General features: G+C 36.6%; 1 protein-coding gene across 2 annotated transcripts; it reads right to left on the bottom strand.

The window, feature by feature from the left end:
* Nucleotides 1-27,659, bottom strand: LOC138442600 (UDP-glucuronosyltransferase 2C1-like). 2 transcript variants are annotated; one of them, XM_069594281.1, is made up of 6 exons: nt 25,993-27,129; nt 16,358-16,506; nt 13,921-14,052; nt 8,463-8,550; nt 7,051-7,270; nt 1-533 (listed from the first exon to the last, which is right to left on the bottom strand). In XM_069594281.1, the coding sequence occupies exons 1-4, from the start codon at nt 26,711-26,713 to the stop codon at nt 8,539-8,541; spliced, it is 1,014 nt and encodes a 337-aa protein (XP_069450382.1). In that variant the 5' UTR covers nt 26,714-27,129; the 3' UTR covers nt 1-533; nt 7,051-7,270; nt 8,463-8,538. The 2 variants fall into 2 exon arrangements, with proteins under 2 accessions (XP_069450382.1, XP_069450381.1); XM_069594280.1 differs by lacking the exon at nt 8,463-8,550 and having other exon boundaries at nt 25,993-27,659.
* Between the last annotated feature and the right edge of the window lie 198 nt (nt 27,660-27,857).

The following is a 27,857-nucleotide window of genomic DNA, read 5'->3' on the forward strand; positions in this document are numbered from 1 at the left end:
TTTAATTGTAACAATTTCCATGTTTTTATTCATTTGTCGTATCTTTGTAAAGAATAGATTATTTTAAACTTTCATTCGGAATAGTGTGGCTTATTTCTAGAGTGAGTATTTGATCTTTGTCTTGATAAGTTGGAGACTGGATAAGAACCCAGAAGAACAGGAAAGAAATCTTTTCTAATCAGTGACTGGATTATTCAGATGGACTCTGTCAAGTTTTCTAGCCCAATTATTAAAAAAAAAAAAGCAGAAGAGACTACTCTCTCTTTTTCTTCTTTGCTGTCTTACCAAACTTCCAACAACAAAACAGGCAACATTTAGTGACCAGGAATGCAACAGTTGCCGCACAAGCTAGCAGGAAGCCAATCACATCCAAAGAGTGGTGCTGGAACCAGGTGAGGTCATGGAAGGCTGGTCGAAGGTGCTTGGCTCCTTTGTGGCGCATGACAAACTCAACCCAGAAGACTGCTCGGTTCAGGGGTTTTACAGGTTGATCATGGTGAATTCTTGATAACTTCATAGCATTCTCTTTATAGCTAAAATTGAATATATATAAATAACAACCTGTAGAGTTTGTTAAGGACATGATATACCTAAAACAGATATATATTATTAAAAATACATTGCATAATTAATTATATAAGTTGTGTCATAATATCACCAAGAATATAAAAAGTTAAAGAAAATTTGTTTCCTCTTGAGATATTTCTAGATATGATGGTCCATTGGCTGATATCTGTTGGATGCTTTAGAGTCTCAGCAATTATTGGAGGTAGGAGAGAAAATAATTTCCAATTGAAAATAGCATTCTCAAAGTACACAAATAAGAATGGATTAATAGAATATGTAGCTTGAGAATACAGAATTTTGATCTAACTTGCTGAGTGTGGTATTGGGAACATAATAGTGTAGGAAGCAGCATGGAAGGGAAGGTCTATGAAAAAGGAATCCTTTCACCACTCCTTCACTCTTCCCCAGGTTTGGTCTGGAGTGTCAGTACTAATGAGACTTCAGAAGCAACAGGAAATGATTTCAGTATGTGATCTTCATGGTCCTGACATTTCAGATGAAAGCAAGAAAGCTTCATGTGATCCTCTAGGCAAGAAATAGGGTCTGAGACTGAATAGATGCCGGCATTTTTGCCTCAGGCTAAAGAGGGCTGTGTGTTGAAAAGCAGAAACATTACTCTGCCAACAAAGGTCTGAATAGTCAAGGCTATGGTCTTGATAGCAGTCCCATACCATTGTGAGAGTTGGACCATAAAGAAGTCAGAATGCCAAATAACTGATGCCTTCAACTGTGGTGCTAGAGAAGACTCCTGAAAGTCCCTTGGACAGCAAGGAGGTCAAACCAGACAATCATAAGGGAGATCAACCCTGAATATTTACTGGAAGGAATATACTGATGTTGAAGCTGAAGCTCCAGTATTTTGGTCGTCTGATGAGAATAGACAACTCACTGGGAAAGTCCATAGTGCTGGGAAATATTGAGGGAAGAAAGAGAAGAGGGCATCAGAGGATGAGACGGTTGGATGGCATCACTGAAAATGAACATGAACTTGGGCAAACTCTGGGAGATAGTGAGGGACAGGGAGGCCTGGTGTGCTGCATTTCATGGAGTCACAAAGAGTAGACATAACTGAGAAACTGTACAACAACAACAGAGGGCTGCACCTGCAGTGGTGAGATGGAAGGATGGCAATAGCTAGAACACTAACCCTTCTAACTTCTGTCAAGTAACAGAAGACCGAACCATGGTTTTGGCTTAAGGCTTTGAATGGCTGACTTAGAAGCAAGATTTCCTCGGGTTTGTGAAGGAAGGAGGTTCTTCTCCCACACCAAAGTGCAATCATCATTGATAAAGAATACAGAACATTAAACAGTAGAAAATCATAGGAAAGCATGCAAAAAGTATTGAGGATGAGAACTATAAACCTGAAAAAAGTAAAGTTTAAAGTTGCCCTTTGGTTTAAACAACCAAGGCAGGCTTTTTTTAATACACAAGAATTTAAGGAATAAGTACCTCTGAATACATCTCAGGAAAACAAACAATAGCAACAGAAATTCCAAGACAGACACAGAAAGTATTGATCAGATAAAAAGTCAATAAAATACTCTATTAAAACACAAGTTGGCTCATTAAATCCATATAAATATGAAATTAATGCTAAATGATATTGGAAATTGTGGCCTTGGGCAAGATGCATATGTTGTAAGCTTTGACAACATTGTACTGATAATATAGCAAAGAAATCTAAGATGTGATGTTTAAGAGACACTGATGGAACCCACAGCCTGTTTTACAGAGTGAAGTAAGTCAGAAGGAGAAAAACAAATATCATATATTAATATTGTAACCTAGGAAAAAAAACTGTACTCATAACCCCATTAGTAAGGTAGGAATAGAAATGCAGATGTAGAGGACAGACTTGTGTACACAGCAAGGGATGGGACACAGTCGGACAAATTGGGGAAGTAGCACTGACTTATAGATACTATCATGTGTAGAGTAGATAGCCATTAGAATTTGCTGTATAACACAGAGAGCTCAGCCTGGTACTCTGGGGCTTCCTAGGTGGTTCAGTGCTAAAGAATCTCCCTGCCAATGCAGGAGAGCAGGAGATCCACATTTGATCCCTGGGTCAATGAGATCCTCTGGAGAAGCAAATGGCAATGCATGCCAGTATTAATCCCTGGAAAGTCCTATCAACAGAGGAGACTAGCAGGCTACAGTCCATGGGGTCGAAAAGACTTGAATATACCCAATAGATTGCCACAAAACACAAAAGAGTGGGATGGGGTGGAGGTAAGAGGAAGACTCAAAAGGAGGGGAATATATATATATATATATATATATATATATATATATATATATATATATATACTTATGGAGGATTCACATTGTTGTACTAGAGAAGGGAATGGCAAACCACTTCAGCGTTCTGCCTTGAGAATCCCATGAACAGTATGAAAAGGCAAAAAGATATGACACCAAAAGATGCACCATCCAGGTCAGTAGGTGTCCAAAATGTTACTGGAGAAGAGCAGAGAAATAGCCCCAGAAGGAATGAAGAATCTGACCCAAAGCGGAAAGTACGCCCATTTATGGATGTCTCTGGTGGTGAAAGTAAAGTCTGACGCTATAAAGAGCAATCTTGCATAGGAACCTGGAATGTTAGATCCATGAATGAAGGCAAATTGGAAGTGGTCAGACAGGAGATGGCAAGAGTGAATATCGACATTTTAGGAATCAGCGAACTAAAATGGACTGGAATGTGAAAATTTAATTCAGATGACCATTACATCTAATACTATGGGCAAGAATCCCTTAGAAGAAATGGAGTAGCCCTCACAGTCAGTAAAAGCGTCCAAAATGCAGCACTTGGGAGCAATCTCAAAAATGACAGAATGATCTCTATTCCTTTCCAAGGCAAACCACTCAACATCACAGCAATCCAAATCTTTGCCCCAGCCACTAATGCTGAAGAGACTGAAGTTGAATGGCTCTATGAAAACCTACAAGACTTTCTAGGACTAACACCAAAGAAAGATGTCCGTTTCATCATAGGGGATTGGAATGCAAAAATAGGAAGTCAAGAAACACCTGGAGTAACAGGTAATTTTGGCCTTGGGGTACAAAATGAAGCATGGCAAAGGCTAACAGTTTTGTCAAGAACACGCACTGGTCATAGCAAACACCACCCTCCTCCAACAACACAAGAAATGACTATGTGTGGTCAATGTGTAAAGATAGTCAATCCCAGAATCAGATTGATTATATTCTTTGAAGCTGAGGATGAAGAAACTATACAGTTCAGTTCAGTTCAGTTCAGTCGCTCAGTCGTGTCCGACTCTTTGCGACCCCATAAATCGCAGCATGCCAGGCCTCCCTGTCCATCACCAACTCTCAGAGTTCACTCAAACTCACGTCCATCGAGTCAGTAATGCCATCCAGCCATCTCATCGTCAGTCGTCCCCTTCTCCTCCTTCCCTCAATCCCTCCCAGCATCAGAGTCTTTTCCAATGACTCAACTCTTTGCATGAGATGGCCAAAGTACTGGAGTTTCAGCTTTAGCATCATTCCTCACAAAGAAATCCCAGGGCTGATCTCCTTCAGAATGGACTGGTTGGATCTCCTTGCAGGCCAAGGGACTCTCAAGAGTCTTCTCCAACACCACAGTTCAAAAGCATCAGTTCTTCGGTGCTCTGCCTTAGTCAGCAAAAACAAGACTAGGAGCTGACTGTGGTCAGATCATGAACTCCTTATTGCCAAATTCAGATTTACATTAAATAAGGAGGGAAAAGCAGTAGACCATTCAGATATGACCTAAATCAAATCCCTTACAATTATAAAGTGGAAGTGACAAATGAATTCAAGGGATTAGATCAGATAGACAGAGTGCATAAGAACTATAGACAGAGGTTTATGACATTGTACAGGAGGCCATGATCAAAACCAACCCCAAGAAAAAGAACTGTAGAAGGGATAATGGTTGTCTGAGGAAGCCTTACAAATAGCTGAGAAAAGAAGAGAAGCAAAATGAGTACATCAAGAGAAATGCCAGGCTGGATGAAGTCAAAGGTGGAATCAAGATTGCCAGAAGAAATATCAAGAGCCTCAGATATGCAAGTGACTCTGCCCTTATGGAAGAAAGCAAAGAGGAACTGAAGAGCCTCTTGATGAAGGTGAAAGAAAGTGAAAAAGCTGGCTTGAAACTCAACATTGGAAACCACTAAGAATATGGTATCCTGTCCCATCACTTTGTGACAAATAGATGTGGAAACAGTGACAGACTTTATTTTCTTGGGCTCCAAAATCACACTGGAGAGCAACTGCAGTCATGAAATTAAAAGGCTCTTGCTCCTTGGAAGAAAAACTATGACAAACACAGACAGCATATTAAAAAGCAGAGACATTACTTTGCTGACAAATATCCGTATAGTCAAAGCTATGGTTTTTCCAGCAATCATGTGAGAGTTGGACCATAAAGAAGGCTGAGCATTGAAGAATTGATGCTTTCTAATTCTGGTGCTGAAGAAGACTTGAGAGTCCCTTGGACAGTAAGGAGATCAAACCAGTCATTCCTAAAGGAAATCAACCCTGAATTTCATGGAAGGACTGATGCTAAAGCTGAAGCTTCAATACTTTGGCCACTTGATGAGAAGAGCTGACTCACTGCAAAAGAACCTACTGCTGTCAGATTGAAGGGAGAAAGAAAACTGGGCAGCGGAGGATGAGATGGTTAGATAGCATCACCACCTCAATGGACATGTATTTGAGCAAACTCCAGGAGATAGTTGAGGACAAGGTAGCCTGGCATGCTGTAGTCAATGGGGTCACAGAGTCAGCCACAATTTAGTGACTGAACAACAACAACAACAATTCTAATAAGTGTGAGGTGGGAAAGGTGAGGTTTTTATTCGCATTTTATGATGCTTAGTAGTGTCAAGCCCCTTTTCATGTACCTGTTGGCCGTTTTACATCTTTTTTGGGCCAATATCTATTCAGTAACTCCATTCATTTTTTAAAAAATTTTGCTATTAAGTAATATGAGTTACTTATATCTTTTGTATATTAGTTTCTTATCAGATGTGTTATCTTCAAAATGTTCTCCAATTTTGTATGTTGCTTTTCATTTTGTAGGTCATTTCTTTAGCTGTACAGAAGCTTTTGAGCTTAATATAGCCTCACTCTTGTTTTGCATTGGTTTCTTGTATTGTTGGTGTCATATCCCAAAATTTGTTGCCAATACCCTTGTCAAGAAACTTCCTCCTGTTTGATCATAGGAGTTCTATGGTTTCAGGTCTTATGTTTAAGTCTTTAGTCCATTTCTAATCATCTTTTGTAAGTAACATAATATACAGCTCCAAATCTATTCTCCTGTATATAATTATCTAGTTTCCTTAGCACTACTCATTGAAGGGATAATGCTTTTCCTATTGAGTATTCTTCACTTTTTGAAAAATATTATTCAGCTTTATATATGAAGGTTGTTTCAGGGCTCTCAGTCCTATCCATTGGTCTGTATGTCTATTTTTATGACAATATCATCTGTTTAAAATTACTATAACTTTATAGTACAGTTTGAAATAAAAAGTGGGATGCCTTCAATGTCATAATTTCTTGGGACTGCTTTCGCTGTTTGAGATCTCTTGTGGCTTCATACAAATTTAGAATTTGTTTTTCTATTTCTGTGTCCCAGAAGGCCTTAGAAATTGATCACTCAGTTCATTCTTCTTTTTCTACCAAGGGACTCTTTCTAGCTGAGAGTTCTCGCTTGGTGCTGAGCAATGCTGACTTGAGGATGATGCTGGTAAAATAAAGCTGTCATCATTTTGTTCTTGTGTGATTTATCTCAGGCTCTTTTGTTTCGGTTGTTGTTCTACTGTGTTGCTAAAATTTCATACATGGACTTTAGAGCACTCCCAGAAACGATTTTTTTCATAGATAGTGTCTAATTGTTATTTTCTACTGGGGAACAAGAAGGCTAGGGTCTTCTCTGCCTCCATTTGGATCTCTCAATTTTGCTTCATTCTCTTTCTCTAGTTTTAATTTAAAATATACCAATATAAAATATGTTAAATTAACAAATATAACTCTATTTTTACAAATATATTTCTGTTACTTTCTATTTATAAATTAGCACGAGCAAATAGCAGAAGTTTCTAAACTGGTATTGGTTATAACTACATAAGGAAAGCTGAGTAGTTATGTTTTTATGATTTTGTTACATTTCCTAAATTCTTTAGAGTGATAATATCTGCAATTTTTTAAGAAATAAAAAGTACTATTGTTAATTAAAAAGTTTATATCTTTTCAACAGTAGATAATTTTCTTTAAATAAATGTAGTATTTCTTTGAGGTTGTAATCTATCACTCAGTAGTGGTAGGTGACAAAATAATTTCACAAAATTTAAGAAGTATAAAATAATCTTATTTGATATTAGCTATGCACTGGTTATTATATAAAAGTTATCAATTTATAATTGTATAAAACTGATTATTCCTTCAAAAACAAGAGGCTGCTTAAAAATGTATATATTCTCTACTCACAAAGGGTTGTTAATAACTGCTTTCAAAGCATTAAGCAGATCTTCACTTGTCATTCTTTGCAAGTCTACTTCAACAGCTGCCCCTTTGGCTTTCATATGAACAACATTATCATGCTGATCACCAAACACAGGAATTCCAACCATAGGAACCCCATGGTAAATAGCTTCATAGATTCCATTGGTTCCACAGTGAGTGATAAAAGCTCTGGTTTTGGGATGTCCTAAAAATTAAAACAACAAAAAAAAGAAACATTATTATTCTAAATTGTAAGAGAGTCAGAAACAGAAAATCATGACACCTGCATAAGCCAATTCTATTAAGTAACATCTATATTATTATGTGCTATGAGAACACATATAAATCCTTATAGGCTCTGAAGAAAGCAGCAATTAATTACTCCAGGCTAAGTATAATTAGTGATTCCAGCAATTAAGTCATTCCACAGACAACTGAGAAGTTTCCTGCAGAATATATGATGGAGAGTACGTGCCATTTGACAAATTATTGCAGGAAGAATATATCAATAAAAACGAAGGGAAGAACTGTAGAAACCAAATATTTTTGAAGATGGGAAAAGGAAGGTGAGATGTGCAGGATTTCAATATGAGAACGTTGGCATAACAGGCTAGAAAGATAGGTTACATCAAGTTTATGATGTTCTCTGTTTAAGAAAATATGATTTGCGCTTGACTTTATACTAATATGCAGCCATTTATGTTATATATGAAATATAGGTGAAATGGCTTGCCAGATTTTTTTTTTTTCCTGTAGAGAAGAAAGGTAGGAGGAAATGGATGAAGAGCATCAGGAGTGTGTTACAATATTCTATACGAAAGTTAATGAGAACCTGATCCAAAAGTACTTTCTCTTACATTGATCCTGAGGAGGGAGAGATTAATCATAAATTAAAGATTTATAAACTTGATATTTATGCTAAAGTTTGACAAAGAACCTTGACCAAGATCTAGCTAGGTTCCTCTGAACTCTTCTCAACTAGAATTTGATTTTGTGGCTCCACTATCTCTGCATTGCCCAATTTTAGCAAGCATTTACTAGGTCAGTTGAACTCTTTGTAATTTTTCATCCAATGAACTTCCATTATGTTCTTTGGGGGAAAATTCCCTTTTCCTTTCTGCACACAGAGTTGTGTCCAAACTCTCTGTCTTATTGTAAGAGTCCATTGCACTAATAACTATATTTATCATAATGGTCTTGAATAAAGTGTGCCTTAATCTTTAAAATGTGTCATGAATAATCCTTTTTTACACAAACTCCTGAAGAAATGTGAGAGCACATTAAAATTTCTTTTTTTTTCTTATTTTAAATATAAATTTGTAAGATATCTGTTATTGAATAGTCATTTAGATTAAACTTCATTCAGCTCTGTTTATTTTTCTTCTCTTTGGTCTTACCAAGAAGATCATTTTGTGGAATCCATTCATACAGTCGAGTATTGGCTCCTAGTGTTTTTGGTTTCTTTCCTGTGTATCACCACAGAACCTATTAAGATGAATGTCTTTATCAGAAGATTTTTAGTATCACATCCTCTCAGAAGTTAACCTATGATTAATCAGATTTGATGCCTCCAGGCATCACACATGAGTGTTTATAAACCATTACACTACAAACACTACAACCATGTTTTCAAAGGCTTGCAATGATCCTAGTCAATAGCCTTTCATATTCTGGTTAATTCTAACTTAACCAGATGAAGAAAAATGATGAAGATGTAGATGAAGAAAAACGAGAATCTGCATCTGAAAGAACTACATATTGGTGTTCATTGCAGCACTGTTTATGATAGCCAGGACATGGAAGCAACCTAGATGTCCATCAGCAGATGAATGGATAAGAAAGCTGTGGTACATATACACAATGGAGTATTACTCAGCCATTAAAAAGAATACATTTGAATCAGTTCTAATGAGGTGGATATATTAATATTCTAATGTTATACCTTAAAGAATTATAAAATGAAGGCAAACCAAGCCCAAAGCTTGTAGAAGGAACATACACATCAATAATTACCTTAAATGTAAATAGATTAAAAGCTCTAACCAAAAGACATAAACTGACAATTGATAAAGAAAACCACACTCATATATATGCTGTGTACAAGAGACTTACTTTAAACCTAGGGACACATACTGACTGAAAGTGAGGAGATGGAAAAAGATATTCCATGCAAATGTAAAGCAAAAGAAAATTGAAGTAGTGATACTTGTATCACACAAAATAGACTTTACTACAAGGACTGTTACAATAGAAAATAAAGGGCAATACATAATAATCAATGGATCAGTGTAAGAAGTAATAGTAGTTGTAAATGTATATGCACCCAACAGAGGAGACAAATGCTAACAGCCTTTTATAAAAGGAGAACTCAACAGTAATACAATAATAGTGGGGCACTTACACCAATGGGCAGATCATCCAGACAGAAAATCAATAAGGAAGCACAATCCTTTAATAATATATTAGATCAAATAGGCTTAATTGGTATTTATAGGACATTCCATCTGAAAGCAGCAGAATACAGTTTCTTCTCAAGTGGACACAGAACATTCTCCAGGATAAATCACATCTTGGGTCACAAAGCAAGTTTTAGTAAATTTAAAATAATTGAAATTGTATCAAGCATCTTTTCTGATTACAAAGCAATGAGATTAGAAATCAATTGGGAAAGGGGGAAAATGCAAGAAAACATTGTACATGGAGGCTAAACAGTATGTTACTAAACAAACAGTGGATCACTGAGGAAATTTTTTAAGATCTAAGGATTAATGACAACAATATCAATATCATATCATATAACAATATCAAAACATATAAGATACAGTAAAAACAGTTCTAAGAAGGGAAGTTTTAGCAATACAATATTACCTCGAAAAATCTCAAGTAAATATCCTAACCTTTACCTGAAGCAACTAGAGAAAGAAGAATAAACAAAATCAAAGTTAGTAGAATGAAGTCATAATGATCAAAGCAGTAATAAATGAAACAGAGACAAAGAAAACAGTAGCAAAGATCAATGAAACTAAAATCTGGTTCTTTGAGAAAATAAGCAAAACTAGCAAAACTTTAGCCAAACTCATCAAACAAAAAAGGAAGTGGGGTCAAATCAATAAAATGAGAAATGAGAAAGAAGCTACCATGCACAATACAGAATTACAAAGGATATTAAGAGAGTACTAAAAGCAACTGTTTATCAATAAAAGACAATTGCATGACATGGAAGAAATGGACAAAGTCTTAGAAATGTACAATCTCCCAAGACTGAACCAGAAAAAAAAAAGAAAATATAAGCAAACAAATCACAAGTACTGAAATTGAAACTGTGATTAAAAATCCTCCAACAAACAAAAGTCCAGAATCCTGATGACTTCACAGGCAAATTCTGTCAAAATTTAAAGAATTAATACCTATCTTTCTGAAACTCTTCCAAAAATTGCAGAGAAAGGAATATTCTGAATCTCATTATATGAGATGACCATCATCCTGATATCAAAAACAAAGATATCACAAAAAAAGAATATTATAGGCCAATATCAGTGATAAACATAGATGCCAAAATCTTCAACAAAACACTAGCAATCTGAACCCAACAATACATAAAAAGGATTGTACACTATAATCAAGTGGGATTTATTCGAGAGATGCAAGGATTGTCCAATATACACAAATCAATCGATGTAATACACAACATTAGCAAAGTGGAGAAGGCAATGGCAACCCACTCCAGTACTCTTGCCTGGAAAACCCCATGGGCAGAGGAGCCTGGTAGGCTGCAGTCCATGGGGTCGCTAAGAGTCAGACACAGCTGAGCGACTTCACTTTCAATTTTCACTTTCCTGCATTGGAGAAGGAAATGGCAACCCACTCCAGTGTTCTTGCTTGGAGAATCGCAGGGACAGAGGAACCTGGTGGGCTGCCGCCTATGGAGTTGCACAGAGTCGGACACGACTGAGGTGACTTAGCAGCAGCAAAGTGAAAGTCTCTCAGTCATGTCTGACTCTTTGCGACCCCGTGGACTACATGGAATTCTCCAGGACAGAATTCTGGAGTGGTTGGCCTTTCCCTTATCCAAGGGATCTTCCCAACCCAGGGATAGAACCCAGGTCTCCTGCATTGTAACCAGATTCTCTACTAGCTGAGACACAAAGGAAGCCCAAGAATACTGGAGTGGGTATCCTATCTCTTCTCCAGCGGATCTTCCTGACCTAGTAATTGAACTAGGGTCTCCTGCATTGCAGTTGGTTTCTTTACCAACTGAGCTATCGGGGAAACACATTAACAAACTGAGTAGTAAAGCCATATGATCATCTCAATTGATCCAGGAAAATCTTTTGACAAAATTCAACACATGTTTATGATTTAAAAAAAAAAAAAAAAAAAGCTCTGTAGAAAGTGAGTCAACAAAATAAAGGCCATATATGACTAACCTGTAGCAAACATTATTCTCAATGATGAAAAATAAAGCATTTCTTCTAAGACCAGAAACACGACAAGGATGTTCCCTCTTGCCACTTTTATTCAACATAGTTTTGGAGAGAGAGAGTTTTTGGTGCCTCTAGCCCTTCCTTAATGCCACTCCTAAGTATTGTATTTTAAAGCAATTAAAAATGCAATAATTTTATGAAGTTTTTTTAGATTAAATGTTTAAATGGATGTTACTTCTACAAAGCAATTTTTGAAACAATTGGAATATAAATATAAGAATTGTCATAATTATTTGAAACATGATTGTTGTAATGGTATGTTTTATCTTAAGCTAGGGAAAAGGTGTCACTCAGTTATAACTTAGAATGATGTTAATATAAAATTACAGTTTGCTGGAACATTGTAAAGTATATTCTTAAATCTGTTACTGGATTATTAAAGCTTTAACTGTTTAAGAGTCATTATTTAGGATTTCATTTAGGATTATTTTTAAGATTCATTATTTAGGATTATTAGAAGAAACATTGCTGCTTCTGCTACTAAGTCGCCTCAGTCGTGTCCGACTCTGTGTGACCCCATAAACGGAAGCCCACCAGGCTCCTCTGTCCCTGGGATTCTCCAGGCAAGAACACTGGAGTGGGTTGCCATTTCCTTCTCCAATGCAGGAAAGTGGAAAGTGAAAATTGAAAGTGAAGTCGCTCAGTCATGTCCGACTTTTCGAAACCCCATGGACTGCAGCCTACCAGGCTCCTCCATCCATGGGATTTTCCAGGCAAGAGTACTGGAGTGGGGTGCCACTGCCTTCTCGAAGAAGAAACATTATTTAGGTTTAATTTTAGAATATGCCCTTATATCCAAGTTTCATTAAGACAATGTTTAAAATCATTAATTATAAGAGAATATAGTCCCAAGACATGCTGTGAATCAAACCTATTATTTTAAATAGCTTTTCCTTTATTCTCTGTCATGTTATTTGTAACTTGTTTATATGCTTCAGATTTAAAAGATATATATAAGAACAGCCAAAGATGTTAAATTACATGAATGACTTAAAACCTAGGCTCAAAGCTGACTGATGCTTTAACAGTAGCATATGATTACTTTCAGATCATTATTTAAAGAAAATAATGCAATAGAATTTTCTGTTAATAATGCCAAGTTTAAAGCAAGATAGCAATCAAATACCCCCTTTTATCATTTGTACTTTTTCTTTAGTGCTCACTTAAGTTGAGACTAACAATATCAATAGCCTTTCCTGCATTTTAAAAGTATACTTTAGTTTGCATTCCCACCAACAGTGCAGGAGGGTTCCCTTTTCTCCACACCCTCTCCAGCATTTATTGCTTGCAGATTTTTGGATCGCAGCCATTCTGACTGGTGTGAAGTGGTACCTCATTGTGGTTTTGATTTGCATTTCTCTAATAATGAGTGATGTTGAGCATCTTTTCATGTGTTTGTTAGCCATCCATATATCTTCTTTGGAGAAATGTCTATTTAGTTCTTTGGCCCATTTTTTGATTGGGTCATTTATTTTTCTGGAATTGAGCTGCATAAGTTGCTTGTATATTTTTGAGATTAGTTGTTTGTCAGTTGCTTCATTTGCTATTATTTTCTCCCATTCAGAAGGCTACACTGTTGGTGGGAATGCAAACTAGTACAGCCACTATGGAGAACAGTGTGGAGATTCCTTAAAAAACTGCAAATAGAACTACCTTATGACCCAGCAATCCCACTGCTGGGCATACACACCGAGGAAACCAGAATTGAAAGAGACACATGTACCCCAATGTTCATCACAGCACTGTTTACAATAGCCAGGACATGGAAACAACCTAGATGTCCATCAGCAGATGAATGGATAAGAAAGCTGTGGTACATATACACAATGGAGTATTACTCAGCCATTAAAAAGAATTCATTTGAATCAGTTCTGATGAGATGGATGAAATTGGAGCCGATTATACAGAGTGAAGTAAGCCAGAAAGAAAAACACCAATACAGTATACTAACACATATATATGGAATTTAGAAAGATGGCAATGACGACCCTGTATGCAAGACAGCAAAAAAGACACAGATGTGTATAATGGACTTTTGGACTCAGAGGGAGAGGGAGAGGGTGGGATGATTTGGGAGAATGGCGTTCTAACATGTATACTATCATGTAAGAATTGAATCGCCAATCTATGTCTGATGCAGGATACAGCATGCTTGGGGCTGGTGCATGGGGATGACCCAGAGAGATGTTTTGGGGAGGGAGGGGGGAGGGGGGTTCATGTTTGGGAACGCATGTAAGAATTAAAGATTTTAAAATTAAAAAAAGTAAAAAACTAAAAAAAAATAAAAATAAAAAAAAATAAAAAATAAAAGTATACTTTACCGTGATCATGGATTTTAAAATACCTATCCCTGAAATAAATATTATCTGACCTTCTGTGGAATCTGGGCAAGGGCTGATGCGATCATATTAGACTTTTCTTCTGAGAGGTTTTTGATCATTGAACCTAGAGTAAACACCATGACTCCATCTCTTCCAGAGCTTTGAACAAACTCTTCAAACTCCTGTGAAGAAAATAGTCTTTGAAATATAAAAGTTTACAGTTATAATAGATGTCGCACTCTTTTTATAATGTGTCTGAATTATTAGAACAATTATGTAATTTCATTATATAAACCATGTCAGTGTATAATAGATAGCTTGAAATCCTTATTTAGTTCAGTTGCTCAGTTGTGTCTGACTCTTTGCTACCCCATGAATTGCAGCACGCCAGGTCTCCCTGTTCATCACCAACTCCTGGAGTTAACCCAAACTCATGTCCATCGAGTCAGTGATGCCATCTAGCCATCTCATCCTTATTAGGTGAATTAAAAATTATTGTTACTAAAGGCTCATTTAGTAAAGCATATTTGAGGCATGTGTGTTTCTTTGTGCATGTGTGCTTGTGTTTACAAATTATTGACTGCCTGTTATCTTTTGCCATTTGCTGAGCTCTTTACATGTATCATTTAACTTAGATATACGGTGATTTTATGAGATATGTATACATTTACAAATTGGAAATCTATCTCAGTAAGGTTAAGTAATTTGTCCAAGTCTACACAGCAGTAGCTGGCAAAGCAAATTTCTACCTTTCAGTTAAATAGTTCCAGTGTTGTACTTTATATTTAGCCTTAGATCCTAATAAGATTATCTTTCATTTTTTCTGATGAATCACTGTCAGTACAATGATACAGTTTTGGTAAATTTACTTTTCTCTGCTTTCTAAATTTCTATTTTCTTTTATTTTGATTATATATATATGTATATGTTATTATATGTATATGTATATATATGTATTATATGTAATATAATTATTATGTAATATATTATATGTATATATACATATATATACACATATATACATATATACATATATATATATATATATATATATATATATATATATGTTTCCACATACACAATTAGGAATGAGGTAGCCATGTAATATCTGACCAGACAAGTAATGCCGGAATACCTATAAAACATACTCTGAGGATGATAGGAATATATTGGAAATATATAATTTTGAATTAAAAATAAAAACAGTATAGTCAATCATACTAAAATAAAAATAAATCTTTTCATCCTGTGTTGAAAACTAGCAAAACTAAGCCAATTACATACAATAAGAAAAAAATTTGTGAGGCTTGAAATGGAAAGACAGGGAAGAAATTTATATTAAGAGATTTATTACATGATTATGGAAGCTGGCAAGTTTAATCTGCAGAACAGCACATTAGGCTGGAGACTCAGAGAAGACCCACTGCTGTAGTTTAAGTCTGAAGGTGGCCTACAGGCAGAATTCAGTCTTTTGTTCTAGTCATATCTGCAACTAATTGGATGAGGCTTACCCACATAATGAAGAGTAATTTCTTTATTCAGGTCCACATACTTAAAAGTTGATTTCATCTAAAAAGAGCTTCTCAGTAAATTCTAGAAAATGTTTGTCTAAATAGCTGGGTACCTAGCCAGGCAGGTTAACAGATAAAATTAACCATTACACTATGTTTACAGATGATTTGACTTAAGATATAATGTTATCTTTATGTTCAATTGTAGCATAGTATTAGAGAAGGAAATGGCAACCCATTTGAGTATTATTGCCTGGAGACTCCCAGGGACAGAGGAGCCTGGTGGGCTGCCATCTATGGGGTTGCACAGATTCAGAGATGACTTAGGCGACTTAGAAAAAAAAAATAGCATAGCATTTGTAAGATACTAGGAAATATTTTGATGGCATTACTGACTCGATGGACGTGAGTCTGAGTGAACTATGGGAGTTGGTGATGGACAGGGAGGCCTGGCATGCTGCGATTCATGGGGTCGCAAAGAGTCGGACACGACTGAGCGACTGAACTGAATTGAACTGAGGAAATATTTTAAAATTTATATATAATACATTTTCATGTGTAATGAATGAACTTTGAACAAGAAAAGAAAATATTGAGGACTACTTCAATCAGATAGTAATACATAATCCAAAATAAAGGCTACTCATCTTCTTACTGTAGTGTATAGTCTAAGAAAATAATGACCATTAAATTCTATGTCTGTTTTCTCTGTTTGGGGATCAAATATTGTTAACAACAACAACAACAAAAAAAAAAAACAGAAATCATCTTAAGAGATAAATACTCATAGCTGGGTAGTGAAAATCCCCTGGAGAAGGGAATGTCTATTCCACTCCAGTATTCTTACCTGGAAAATTCCATGAACAAAAGAGCCTGTTGGGTTACAGTCCATGGGGTCGCAAAGAGTTGGATATGACTGAGTGACTAACACTTCACACTTCATTCATGTAGGATAATAATAAGCACATTTAATTACCTTAGGTAGGGGCTTTGCAGGCTTACAGTGCAGTCCTCCAACAAATTCAATATTAGGCAAGTAAGGTTGAGGAAATTCAAAATCCCAGTAACTTCGAAACAACCACATGTCAGCTTTCCCCATAGTCTCACATAGTGTGGTAGGTTTTCCTGAATAAAAATGAAGGATAATAGAGGGAAAGGAATCTGATATGTTAAATGAGAGATATATCTCCACCTAATTTTCTAAGTAAATTCTTAAAGATTAATACTGAGCCTATGCAACCCAACGTAAATCAATTGGCCTTTTCCCCTGAAGAGTACATGATAGTCAATATGAAAAAGTAAGCATAGATTTAAGTATGTAACAAAACGAAAAGCATGTTGCTTTCTCTCCGTCAATGGAGTCTTTCGTCTTGAGCTAAGCCTAAACCCATTCATGTGCTTCTACTAAGTACAAGAAACACGCAGCAATCCTCAGCCTTCCGAGATAGAGTCGCACCTTCTTTTCTGGAATTCCAATTCATCTCATCATCATTGCTCCAAAAGCGTCTGATTATGTTGAAAAATAACTTGTGCTTTACCCATCTTTTTTCTACTGTTTTCAAGAGTGCTATCACAACTAATTACATTCTGAGTACTTCTAATACAATTTTTAAATTGATTGTCTCCTTTGCTATAGTTAATGAAAGTTCTTATTTTACAAGATTTTATCCTCATTGGTGAAGATATTTCACTGCATAATAATCTGGTGGTGAAATAGTTTCTATTTTATAATGAAGCTTACCCAGAACTTTGGTGTCTTTTTTAAAAATTTTATTTTTACTTTATTTTACTTTCCAATACTGTATTGGTTTTGCCATACATTAACATGAATCTACCACAGGTATATACGAGCTCCCAATCCTGAAGCCCCCTCCCCTCTCCCACCCTATATCCTCTCTCTGGATCATCCCTGTGCACCAGCCCCAAGCATCCTGTATCCTGTATCGAACATAGGCTGGCGCTTCATTTCTTTCATGATAGTATACATGTTTCAATGCCATTCTCCCAAATCATCCCACCCTCTCCCTCTCCCTCTCCCTCAGAGTCCAAAAGTCCATTCTATATATCTGTGTCTCTTTTGCTATCTTGCATACAGGGTCATCATTACCATCTTTCTAAATTCCATATATATGTGTTGGTATACTGTATTGGTGTTTTTCTTTCTGGCTTACTTCACTCTGTATAATCGGCTCCAGTTTCATCCATCTCATTAGAACTGATTCAAATGCATTCTTTTTAATGGCTGAGTAATACTCCATTGTGCATATGTGCCACAGCTTTCTTATCCATTCATCTGCTGATGGACATCTAGGTTGTTTCCATGTCCTGGCTATTATAAACAGTGCTGCGATGAACATTGGGGTACATGTGTCTCTTTCAATTCTGGTTTCCTCGGTGTGGATGCCCAGCAGTGGGATTGCTGGGTCATAAGGCAGTTCTATTTGCAGTTTTTTAAGGAATCTCCACACTGTTCTCCATAGTGGCTGTACTAGTTTGCATTCCCACCAACAGTGTAAGAGGGCTCCCTTTTCTCCACACCCTCTCCAGCATTTATTGCTTGTAGACTTTTGGATCACAGCCATTCTGACTGGTGTGAAATCGTACCTCAATGTGGTCTTGATTTGCATTTCTCTGATAATGAGTGATGTTGAGCATCTTTTCATGTGTTTGTTAGCCATCCATATGTCTTCTTTGGAGAAATGTCTGTTTAGTTCTTTGGCCCTTTTTTTTTTTTTTTTTGGCCCATTTTTTGATTGGGTCATTTATTTTTCTGGAGTTGAGCTGCATAAGTTGCTTGTATATTTTTGAGATTAGTTGTTTGTCAGTTGTTTCATTTGCTATTATTTTCTCCCATTCAGAAGGCTGTCTTTTCACCTTGCTTATAGTTTCCTTTGTTGTGCAGAAGCTTTTAAGCTTACTTAGGTCCCATTTGTTTATTTTTGCTTCTATTTCCAGTATTCTGGGAGGTGGATCATAGAGGATCCTGCTGTGATTTATGTCTGAGAGTGTTTTGCCTATATTCTCCTCTAGGTGTTTTATAGTTTTTGGTCTTACATTTAGATCTTTAATCCATTTTGAGTTTATTTTTGTGTGTGGTGTTAGAAAGTGATCTAGTTTCATTCTTTTACAATTGGTTGACCAGTTTTCCCAGCACCACTTGTTAAAGAGATTGTCTTTTCTCAATTGTATAGTCTTGCCTCCTTTGTCGAAGATAAGGTGTCCATAGGTGTGTGGATTTATCTCTGGGCTTTCTATTTTGTTCCATTGATCTATATCTCTGTCTTTGTGCCAGTACCATACTGTCTTGATGACTGTGGCTTTGTAGTAGAGCTGGAAACATGTGCTCCATGTCACTGATAGGAGGAAACCATAGCTATCTGGTTTCTCACCACATGACTTTTTGAATATTCTCCTTGATGTTCTAAGTGTGCTAAAGTTTTGATTAGAAAATATAAGGGATTTGAACTTCTAGGATGATGCATCTGCATAAGAGATCAAAGCAAATCTCAGTAAATGAGAGATTTTATTCTGGTAATGACAATATCCAGTTTCATACTGAGTACATATCTTTTGGAATATGTACATAGGTTTTACTTTGTCATTTATTTTTTTTAATTTACTTTTGAGCTAAAATACATTGAAGTTAATTGCTAACTGGGAATATTTCTGTCTAGTAGAAAATATCATCTCCCAAATTACGATTTTATTGCTCTATAGGATATTTTTTGACCATTGTTTTGTCTAACCTAGGACTTTTATTCTAAAATTCCTTTATCCTCTGAAAGGTTTATAAAGAGCTTCTCAATTTTTTGTAATGAATGCTGTCTTTCTTGTTTTTTATTTCTCATCAATTATTTGAACATATCTATGACATGTTTTCGGAGAAGGCAACGGCACCCCACTCCAGTACTCTTGCCTGGAAAATCCCATGGGTGGAGGAGCCTCATGGGCTGCAGTCCATCGGGTCGCTAAGAGTCGGACACGACTGAGCGGCTTCACTTTCACTTTTCACTTCCACTTTTCACTTTCCTGCATTGGAGAAGGAAATGGCAACCTACTCCAGTGTTCTTGCCTGGAGAATCCCAGGGATGGGGGAGCCTGGTGGGCTGCCATCTCTGGGGTCGCACAGAGTTGGACACTACTGAAGTGACTTAGCAGCAGCAACAGCAGCATGACATGTTTTAATGAACAATTTTATAAATTATGTGTTATATTTTTAAAGTTTGAAAAACATACTTGCAATACATAACATAATGAAGATTTTAAATTCTGACTAGCTAAATTATATCTATATCTTAAGCATTTTAACATTTATGAGAGTAAAAGAAATGTGGTTCTTCTATTTATCAAGTTTTTACTCTTCTCAGATTATTGATATAGTCCACCAATATATATATATTCTAAGTTGCTAATAACTATGGAAGAATCAGGGACAGAGTAATACCCTATCAATAAGGCATCACTCAAAAAGATGTTCCTAAACTGAGTGTCAGACTGCTGGGACCAGAAGTAAACAAGCAAGTTCAACCAAGTTGTAGATCAATCAAGGCTTAATCCATGATCAGAAAATGCAATCTAGATGAAATTTTAAGTTTTTTTTTCTTAGTGTTGCCTTTTGTAGATTGAACTCTCAACATAGATGTGTGATGGTTTCTGCCCACATTTTATAGGGCCATGTCTAGAGATATAAGCACTTGTTTTTGTCACAAAATGTCCAGAAGAAGTTTCAGTGCAACATGCCAACCTTGATTAGGTCATATGACTTTTTTTTAACATATTACATGTTGCCAGGCAGCACAGTTCATTAGAAGCACTCATATTGTTTTTGAGTTGTTGAATAATTTCTTAGAAGAAATATTGAATAGATACTCAAAAAAGGAAGTGGCTATATAAAATAAGAGATCATAGCTATAATTTTTTTAACTTTTTAGGAATAAACACAATTTTTAGTAATGATAGGGTATTAGAGATACATCTGTTAAAATCAGTAACAAGAAAAATAATAAAAATTCATATGAAAATGAAAAAGTTCCAAATGGACAAATCATTCCTGAGAAATAAAAAGCTGTAGGCATTACTCACTCTAATTTTAAAGAATATTATAAAGCTATAGTAATAAAAGCAATACATAGGTTTAAAAACAGTCACCAGGTCCATTAGAATAGAAGCAAAGGCCCAAAGATAAACTGATGCATATGCAGTCAACTAGTATTTCACAAGGGAGCCAAAAATATTCAATGAACTCACTCTACTACAAAATTATATCAAAATAGACCAGGCTTAAATATAAGACCTGAAACCACAAAATTCCTCAAAGAAAACGATGGGAAATAATTTTTGACATTCATCATGGCAGTGAATTTAAATATGACACCTAAAATATAAGTAACAAAATTAAAAATGAACAAGCGAAACTACTTACAACTAGAAGTTACTGTACACTGCACAGAAAAAAAAAAAGATCAACAAAACAAGAAGGCAGCCTATGAACATAGAGAAAAATATTTGCAAACCATAAGTCTGTGTATGTGTTGTTATTGTTGTTCAGTCACTCACTCATGTATGACCCTTGATGACACCATCAACTGCAGCACTCCAGGCTTCCCAGTCGTTCACCATCTCCTGGAACTGATTTAAACTCATGTCCACTATATTTGGTTGGTGATGCCATCCAACCATTTCATCTTCTGTGGTTCCCATTTCCTCTTGCCTTCAATCTTTCCCAGAATCAGGGTCTTTTCTAATGAGTCAGCTCTTCGCATTAGGTGGCCAAAGTATTGGAGCTTCAATCTAAGCATCAGTCCTTTCAATAAATACTCAGGATTGATTTCCTTTAGGATTGACAGGTTGGATCTCCTTGCAGTCTAAGGGAGTCTCAAGAGTCTTCTCCAACACCACAATTCAAAAGCATCAATTCTTCGGCTCTCAGCCTCCTTTATGGTCCAACTCTTGCATCCATACAAAACTACTGGAAAAATCATAACTTTGACTATATGGACCTTTGTTGCCAAAGCAATGTCTCTGCTTTTTAATATGCTGTCTAAGTTGGTCATAGTTTTTCTTTTAATTTCATGGCTGCTGTCACCAGCTGCAGTGATTTTGGAGCCCTGCAAATGAGGGCTCCAAAGAAAATATGATCTCTCACTGTTTCAATTTTTTGCCCATCTATTTCCATGAAGTGATGGGACCAGATGCTATGATCTTCATTTTTGAATGTTGAGTTTTAAGCCAGCTTTTTCATTCTCCTCTTTCACCTTCAGCAAGTGACTGTTTAGTACCGGTTCGATTTCTACCATATGGGTCCTGTCATCTGCATTTCTGAGGTTATTGATATTTCTCCCAGAAATCTTGATTCCAGCTTGTGTTTCATCCAGCCTGGCATTTCACATGATGTACTCCGCTGCTGCTGCTAAGTCACTTCAGTTGTGTCCGACTCTGTACAACCCCATAGACGGCAGCCCACTAGGCTCCCCCGTCCCTGGGGTGATTCTCCAGGCAAGAACACTAGAGTGGGTTGCCATTTCCTTCTCTAATGCAGGAAAGTGAAAAGTGAAAGTGAAGTCTCTCAGTCATGTCCTAACCTCAACGACCTCATGGACTGCAGCCTTCCAGGCTCCTCCATCCATAGGATTTTCCAGGCAAGAGTACTGCAGTGGGGTGCCCTTGCCTTCTCCGTAATGTACTCTGCATATAAGCTAATTAAGCAAGGTGACAATATACAGCCTTAACAGACTCCTTTCCCAATTTGGAACCAGTCCATTGTTACATGTCCGGTTCTAACTGTTGCTTCTTGACCTGCATACAGTATTCTCAGGAGGTAGGTAATGTGGGCTAGTGTTCACTTTCTTGAAGAATTTTCCAGTTTGTTGTGATACACACAGTTAAAAGCTTTGGTATAGTCAATAAAACAGATATAGATGTTTTTCTGGAATTCTCTTACTTTTCTAGGATCCAGCAGATTTTAGCAATTTCTTCTGGATCTCTAGTTCCTCTGCCTTTTCTAAATCCAGCTTGAACATCTAGAAATTCTTGGTTCACATACTGTTGAAGTCTAGCTTGGAGAATGTTCAGCACTACTGTCCTAGTCTATGAAATGAGTGCAAAGTGAGCAGTAGTTTGAACATTCTTCAACAGTGCCTTTCTTTGGGTTTTGAATGAAACTGACCTTTCCCAGGCTGTGGCCACTGCTGAATTTTCCAAATTTGCTGGCATACTGAGTGCAGCACTGTCACAGCATCACCATCTTTCAGGATTTGAAAGAGTTCAACTGGAATTCCACCACCTCCGCTAGCTTTGCTCATAGCAATGCTTCCTAAGGCCCACTTGACTTTTCATTCTAGTATGTCTGGCTCTCTGTGAGTGATCACACAGTAGAGATTATCTAGGTCATGGAGATCTTTTTTGTATAGTTCTTTTGTGTATCCTTGCCAACTCTTCTTAATATCTTCTACTTCTGTTAGGTCCATACAATTTCTGTCCTTTTTTGTGCCCATCTTTGCATGAAACATTCCCTTGGTATCTCTAATATTCTTAAAGAGATCTCCCATTCTATTGCTTTCCTCTGTTTCTTTGTATAGATCACTTAGTAGGAGTTTCTTATCTCTCACTTGTATTCCTTGGAACTATGTATTCAGATAGGTATATCTTTCATTTTCTCCTTTGCCTTTTGCTTATCTTTTCTCAGCTAAGTGTTACCATCTAAAATATAGGGAGAACTCATAAAATTCAATAACCACAAAAAAATAATTCCTTAAAAAATTAGCTGAAGACCTGAATAAACAATTTTTGAAGAAAAGATTCAAATAGTTAATAAGAATATGAAATAATGCTCAGTGTTACTAGTCACCAAGAAAATTCAAATCAAAGCTACAAGGAAGTAACATCTCGTACCTATTATGATGGTGATCATCAAAATGATAAGAGACAACAAATGTTAGTGAGTAGGTAGTTAAAAGAGACACCTTAACACTGTTAAGGCAAATGTAAATCAATATAGCCAATATGGAAAATGTGATGGTGATTCCTCAAAATTTAAAAATAAAGCTAACATATGATCCAAAATTTCCACTTCTGGATATAATATAAAAAAAGAATAAAGCAAAACAAACAAACAAAAAACAGATCACTGTACTCTCAGGTTCATTGAAGCATTGTTTACAATAGCCAGAAACATGGAAACAACTTAGGTGTTTATAAATAGGTGAATGTATAAAGAAAACATGATGACAGATGGAGTGGAATATTATTAAGTCATGAGTAACAAGGAAAACTTTCCATTTGCCTCAACATGGATGGACCTTGAGGATATGATGTTAAGTGAAGTAAGATAGGCAAATATATCACTTATATATGGATTCTAAAGAGAAAACAAAACAAAAACTACAACAAGCTATAGACACTGAGAAGATTGGTGATTGCCAGATGCTAGGGTTGGGTCATGGTCACAATAGGTAGGTGAAGGTGGTCAAATGGTACAAAGTTCCAGTTCTAAAGTAAGTAATTAGGGAGTGTAATTTACAATCTGGTGACCTTAGTCACTAATACTGTATTACATTTGAAAGGTACTAAGAAAATAGGCTTCCCTGGTGGCTCAGAGGTTAGTGTCTGCCGGCAATGAGGGAGACCTGGGTTCAATCCCTGAGTTGGGAAGATCCCCTGGAGAAAGAAATGGCAACCCACTCCAGTATTCTTGCCTGGAGAATCCCATGTATGGAGAAGCCTGGTGGGCTACAGTCCACGGGGTTGCAAAGAGTCGAACACAACTGAGTGACTTAACTTCGAAGAAAGTAGATATTAAGAGTTCTTAAGTAAAAACCATTTGTATTTATGTGTAGTGATGGATATTATCTAGAGTTATTGTGGTGATTATTTCACAATATGTACAAATATCTAATAATTTTGTTGTAAATCTCTTTTGAAACAAAATTATTTTAAAGCAAGACAGAAAAATTTTGCATAAAAATTTACTGCCAGTTGAGGCACTCCTTGTTTTAGTCTTCAATGTGCGTCTGCATTATACATTAACTAGATCCCCTTAGAAGACACAGGAAAGCTTGCTTACAAAAAAGAAAAATTTTCTTCCTTGCACCAGCAAGGTAACTCTTTAGGAGGTAACATTCCTTCCTTAACCTCTTCAGGGGTCACAATGACCCACTACTCATTTTTTAGGACTACATAAACTGGCAATCAAATGTTGTGATGCATAACCCTTTCTCTCAAAAACTTATATATTCTTTAACTTCTAATGGGCAGAACATTCCTCAGAGATTCCTGACAGATTTTCTCCAGGGTTATAATCCTCAGATTGGCTCAAATAAAATTTTCCATTTCTTTCAAAGGTTGACTATTGATTAACATTTTTGTCGCCAACTGCAACTAATACAGTGTTGCTGCTGCTGCTGCTGCTAAGTCGCTTCAGTTGTGTCCGACTCTGTGCGACCCCATAGACGGCAGCCCACCAGGCTCCCCTATACCTGGGATTCTCCAGGCAAGAACACTGGAGTGGGTTGCCTTTTCCTTTTCCAATGCATGAAAGTGAAAAGTGAAAGTGAAGTCGCTCAGTCCTGTCTGACTCTTAGCGACCCCATGCACTGCAGCTCACCAGGCTCCTCCGTCCATGGGATTTTCCAGGCAAGAGTACTGGAGTGGGGTTACATGCTAATAATAACTCAAAAAAAAAAAAAAACCTATCTGAAAGTGAAAGTGAAACTCGCTCAGTCGCGTCTGACTCTTTGTGACCCCATGGACTATATAGCCCATGGAATTCTCCAGTCCAGAATACTGGAGTGGGTATCCTTTCCCTTCCCCAGGGGATCTCAAAAAAATCTAGCTAAAGAAAATATAAGAAAGATTCTGCTTTCTCAAGGGTAATTTATCCCTTATGCAAAACTTCCTTAACATAATCACATAATCACCTTAACATAATAAAAAATAAATTATTCAAAAGGAAAATAGAAGGGATAAATGGACTTGATAAAATAGAGAAAAATTTTGTACTCAGGGTCAAAAGTCACTAGTTAACCTCTAATGCAATTTTAAATAGAACAACAAGAACAGAACACTGAGGTGAGTTTAAAAAAAAGTTAGAAATACGATCCTTCAAAAACAAACAAAAACTTCTTGTTTTAACACTTTAGAAGACAAGAGAAAATGAAACCAAACTACATTATTTATTTTCTATTTTCAGGTTTGCTTGCATTGCAAACCTGGCCACCAAGTAATCATTACTTTATAGAAAACAAATATAAAGCCTTAGAAGGTGCAAGTTAATCAGAAAGAAAGTAGTCTGCTTAAGAGCAGAAGTGAAAAACAGAAAACAAATCCAAGGTTAGAGAAATCAAGCACACTGTCCGATTTGGGTTCTCCAGACACTCCAAAATATTATGCATGAGTATAGAGAATATTTCTTCTTGGATATATTATCAGTATTTAATCATATAACACAAAACCATAAAAAGGCATGTTATTACTTTTAAAATTCAAACCAGTGTAGCCACAGAAGCTTGGATCTTCTTCACCTAAAATACTTTTTGTAAGTTTTCATACAGTCAGATAAATATTTACATTTTTCATAGTATATAAGAATACTTACTATATACACATTTCTCTTACCTAAGACCTTGCTGTAATATTCATCCCATTCTGGAAATACATAATATGAATATATTATATCACTCACTGTATACAGTAACCAGTTCTCCAGCCTCTGTATAAAAGTCATCTTGTCTGTCAGTCTTGATGTGACACCAGGAACATATGAAGAAGGCATAGGAAGCCCAGCACACAGTCTTTCAATGACATTCCCATAGAAAACTCGAAAAGTGTATATAAATGGAATATTCAGGAGTTCAGCCACCAATTCCCCACAAAATCTTAAAGGGTCGGCAATACATACATCAAACTTGGCTGCCTGTAGCCTGCTGAGTAACTCCTTGTTAGTGACAGCACTGTCACACACTCTTTTGCTTGTTAATAAAAATTTTCTGCCTATGTTTGCCAGTTTTATTTGCATTTCCCACCATGAGAACTTTGACATGTCAAAAGAAGCTTCATAGAGAATGGTACTGAGCTCTTCCATGGAAGTTTCTTTAGTTACCGAAAGTTGGAGGATCTCCACATTATAGGGAACCTTGGTATGATCAATCAGAAGACTTGGTGAAGGTATCAAGACAGTTATCTCATGCCCACGATGGTGAAGCTCTTCTAGAATAACTTGTAAATTAATCCAATGACTAAAATCTGCAGGCCATACAAGAACTTTGCCCGTCCTCCCAGAGTCAAGGAGACATAGCTGCAGCACGAAAAGGATGCAGAAGCCTTTCACAGTCTTCATGGCTACTTCTTGCCTAAATTAAATCTGGGCTTAAGTCAAGTGCATGAAACTCACAATCCAAAGATCTCTCCTTAACTTCCTCGATCAGTTCATAGTAGGTTGCGCTGAACTTTGAATTGTGTACTTTGTATTATGGATTAAAATGAAAAACAACAGCTTTGATGGAAAAAAAAAGAAAGAAAAACCTCTATAAACTCAATCCCTCAGTCAAAGGCATCAATCTTCAATGTTCACCTTTCGTTGTAGTCCAGCTCTCACACCCATACATGACTACTGGAAAACCAATAGCTCTGACTAGATGGACTTATGTTTTGCAAAGTAATGTCTCTGTTTTCTAATATGCTCTCTAGGTTGGTCATAGCTTTTCTTTCAAAGAGTAATCATCTTTTAATTTCATGGCTGCAGTCACCATCTGCAGTGATCTTGGAGCCCAAAAAATAAAGTCTGTCACTGTTTCCATTGTCTCCCTATCTATTTGCCATGAAGTGATGGGACCGGATGCCATGATCTTTGTTTTTTGAATGTTGAGTTTTAAGCCAACTTTTTCATTCTCCTCTTTCACTTTCATCAAGAGGCTCTTCAGTTCCTCTTCACTTTTGGCCATAAAGGTGGTGTCATCTGCATATCTGAGGTTATTGATATTTCTCCCAGAAATCTTGATTTCATCTTGTGCTTCTTCCAGCCCAGCATTTCACATAAGCAGGGTGACAATATACAACTTTCACATACTCCTTTCCCAATTTGGAGCCAGTCCATTGTTCCCTGTCTGGCTGTAACTGTTACTTCTTGACCTGCGTACAGATTTCTCAGGAGGCCAGTAAGCTGGTAAGGTGGTCTGGTATTTTCCACAGTTTCTTGTGATCCACAAAGTCAAAGGCTTTGGAGTAGTCGGTAAAGCAGATGTTTTTCTGGAACTCTCCTGCCTTTTCTATGATCCAACGGATGTGAGCAATTTGACCTCTGGTTCCTCTGTGTTTTCTAAATCATCTTGAACATCAGGAAGCTCTCCACGTACTTTTGAAGCCTCACTCAGAGAATGTTGAGCAACACTTTGCTAGCTTGTGAGCTGAGTACAGTTGGGTGGTAGATTGTACATTCTATGGCATTGCCTTTCTTTGGGATTAGAATGAAAACTGACCTTTTC

Source organism: Ovis canadensis, chromosome 6, assembly GCF_042477335.2.
Source record: "Ovis canadensis isolate MfBH-ARS-UI-01 breed Bighorn chromosome 6, ARS-UI_OviCan_v2, whole genome shotgun sequence".
NCBI classification, from domain to species: domain Eukaryota; kingdom Metazoa; phylum Chordata; class Mammalia; order Artiodactyla; family Bovidae; genus Ovis; species Ovis canadensis.